This window comes from Lucilia cuprina, chromosome 6, assembly GCF_022045245.1.
Source record: "Lucilia cuprina isolate Lc7/37 chromosome 6, ASM2204524v1, whole genome shotgun sequence".
Classification (NCBI taxonomy): domain Eukaryota; kingdom Metazoa; phylum Arthropoda; class Insecta; order Diptera; family Calliphoridae; genus Lucilia; species Lucilia cuprina.
Genome location: NC_060954.1, coordinates 16591576 through 16594856, shown reverse-complemented (window position 1 = coordinate 16594856; position 3281 = coordinate 16591576). Strand labels below are relative to the sequence as shown.

The 3281-nt window shown below is 30.1% G+C and overlaps 1 protein-coding gene across 1 annotated transcript; it reads right to left on the bottom strand.

Moving 5' to 3' along the window:
• Window positions 1–416: 416 nt before the first annotated feature.
• LOC124418472 lies at window positions 417–1143 on the bottom strand. The gene is made up of 2 exons (XM_046955277.1): window positions 678–1143; window positions 417–612 (listed from the first exon to the last, which is right to left on the bottom strand). Exons 1-2 carry the CDS (start codon window positions 927–929, stop codon window positions 511–513), a joined length of 354 nt encoding a protein of 117 aa, XP_046811233.1. The 5' UTR covers window positions 930–1143; the 3' UTR covers window positions 417–510.
• Window positions 1144–3281: the final 2138 nt, after the last annotated feature.

Here is a 3281-nt window from a genome sequence, read left to right as displayed (position 1 = left end):
TGACCAATACGTACAGTCTGCATTTGCCGCATTTGTGTAAATTCACAAAATAGGAGAGATGAAATTTTCTAGATATACTTCATAGATTACAAAGAAACAGTCAAAAAGCTAGTTTTTCGAATACATAACCTCTTCATGGAACTAATGGGTCTGAATATATCTAAACAGCTATATAAAAATACTAAGAATAGTAAAACTCTTATCTAATGTTTATAACTTTCCTGAAAACTATGTTGCTAAAAACTTCAAATGGTTTGAGGCGATAGTAAAGTGGTTTCTGTCTGCAATATAATGGATCCACTTCGTTATATAAATAAATGGTTTAAAAACAACAATAACAACATTTATTAAATATAATTCAAGTAAAATTATTAATTAAATTAATATGTAAAATAAACAATTAGTAATGAAAAATAAAATTTGATAATAAATATTAAAAAAATAAATAAATTTTGCTAGACTTATATCTATAGATCATATATGATCATTGAACTATAATATTTCTGAAAATTATTTAAGGATTTTTATCGTTTGTGTTAGACATTCATAATCATGTGTCAAATATTTGTAAGAAAATTTTAAAACATTCGGTGAGTCTTCCAGTTCAATTTCCTAAAAAAGAATATAAAAATTATGAGTTAAAAATCGAAATATTTGCATTATAGTTATATATCTACCGAAATTTTATCCGAAAACTTATAAGGGTTGAGATCTATTTGCACACGATCGCTGTGAAGTAAACGTTGTTGCTTTAGCAAGTAGAGAAGATTGACTATGAGATCTGCGGTTATTAAGCCACAAGATTTTAAATTAAGACGTTTAACTCTAGGACTTTTGCTTAAAAGTTGTAAAACTGAATGATTGGTTATAAAGTAGGAATTATTTATATAAAGTTCTTCCAATTTACTTAAATTGGAAAATGTTTCCATTATTGCCTCATCACAGGGATTACAGATGCAATGTAAAATTTTTAAATTTTCCAATTGAGCTACCAACGAGGCCTTTTCCTCATCAAATGATGAACAATCTACCAATTTAAGAGAGTCCAATTGTTTAGCTTGATATTGAGCTAAATTACAAAGAAATTCTTTCGTTATAGGTGGACTAATTATATTATCCCTCCATAATTCCAACCGCTTCAACTGGGGCAGTTGTGCCAGACAATTGATATTCTCTTTAGTTGTAGATATTTTAAGAGTGTGTAGGTGTTTCAGATTTTCAAATAATGTTTGAAAATTTTGACTAGATAAGTTATTGCAGTTTCGTATATCGAGTAATTGTAAACTTTTCAGATTTTGAAAAATTTTCTCAAAATACCATGATTCTATGTGGGTGCAATTATTAAGAGATAATTCTTGAAGACCTTTGAGCTCGTATATATAATTACCTTTAAAAAAATCGAGAAAAAAGTATTAACACATTTACAACAAACTTAAAACCATCACATACTCACCAGTTATCTCGGAATTATTGATGATCGCTAATGACTTTAAATTTCTCAAAGATTTCAGATATTTCATGGACTCATCGTTTACACTCCAGCCAAAATATTTCAAAGACTCAACATTAATGCAATAGGTAAATAAAAACTTAAAATATATAAATTCCCTTAAATAACTTTGTTCTTCGAAGGGAAATTCTATTTTCAAATGTTTTATATACGCTCCTATAATCGAAAGCAATATTTGCAGTTGAAAGGTTTGTAAAGTATTAAAAAATTTTGTATTTAAATTTGTTTTATACTCGATTCTTAAACGTTTTCGAAAAATATCATAGAAATTTTGATATGAAATAATCATATTAATGCGATCGCCTATGGGTAACATTTTGAAAATGTAATCTAAACAATCTCCATTCAGTGATATCATTAAATCCTGTTGGTTTGCTGCAAAATAAATACATTAAACAATTAAAATTCTTGTAAAATTGAAACTTTTCTCTAGCACAAACTTACTCATTATATTCTTTAAATTTTCGCCGTTAGCCACCACTGCAGAGAACGTCTATTGGAAAACTATTTATATTGTAACCTATTAAGAAGATTCAAGTTTTGTGTTCTTATCAAAATTTTAAACAAACTTAAACTACACTATTTTCTAACAATAAACATTTGAGCAAATGTCCAATGAAAAACACATTTAACTCAACCTGTTGCCGCTCTTAGTTTCGCTTTAGACTCTCTACTTTGCTGACTGTTTAGTTGCGGTGCTAGTGCAGTGTTTGAAAGCACTACTAGCTAATGAAAATGCTGTATGAAATTTCTAATCTCATTATGTCTAGGATGCACCATTTCTTACGTATCAAAATAAAGGTTTATAGTCCAAAACAAAGACAAATTCTCGAAATCGGTCTAACCGAACAAATTTTAACTGATAAAAAGTTTAAATCAAAGGGAGAATGCTTTTAGCCCTAATTAAAACATACCCAGCAAAAAATTTGGTAATGAATTGCAGTTGTAACCACTAACGTATTAACATACTTTTCAGTGATTACTACACATCTTTCTGATTACGTATGAGCACTTTATAAACTTAATCTTAATAATAATGTATTATATATATACTTTATAATTCATCAGTTAGAAGATATGGTAATGTCATTGGTGGCAAGTAGTTACGACAATTCGCTTACAAGAAAATAGAAAAATCAGTCAATGCAAGTCGTGTGGAAACATGCAAGCTGTATACTTTTCATCACAAGCTTTACATTACTTGTAAGCGAATTGTCGTACCTAGTTGCCTCCAGTGACATCACTTGCATTTAAACATCTTAACTGTAGTAGTTCTGTTATAGTTTAGTTATCATTAAGTTCAGTTCTAGTTCAATTCTAGTTCAGTTCTAGTTCAGTTTTAGTTCAGTTCTAGTTCAGATCTAGTTCAGTTCTAGTTCAGTTCTAGTTCAGTTTTAGTTCAGTTCTAGTTCAGTTCTAGTTCAGTTCTAGTTCAGTTCTAGTTCAGTTCTAGTTCAGTTCTAGTTCAGTTCTAGTTCAGTTCTAGTTCAGCTCCCGTTTAGTTCTAGTTCAGCTCCCGTTCAGTTCTAGTTCAGTTCTAGTTCAGTTCTCGTTCAGTTCTAGTTCAGTTCTAGTTCAGCTCCCGTTCAGTTCTAGTTCAGCTCCCGTTCAGTTCTAGTTCAGCTTTAGTTCAGTTCTAGTTCAGTTCTAGTTCAGTTCTAGTTCAGTTCTAGTTCAGTTCTAGTTCAGTTCTAGTTCAGTTCTAGTTCAGTTCTAGTTCAGTTCTAGTTCAGTTCTAGTTCAGCTCCCGTTCAGTTCTAGTTCAGCTCCC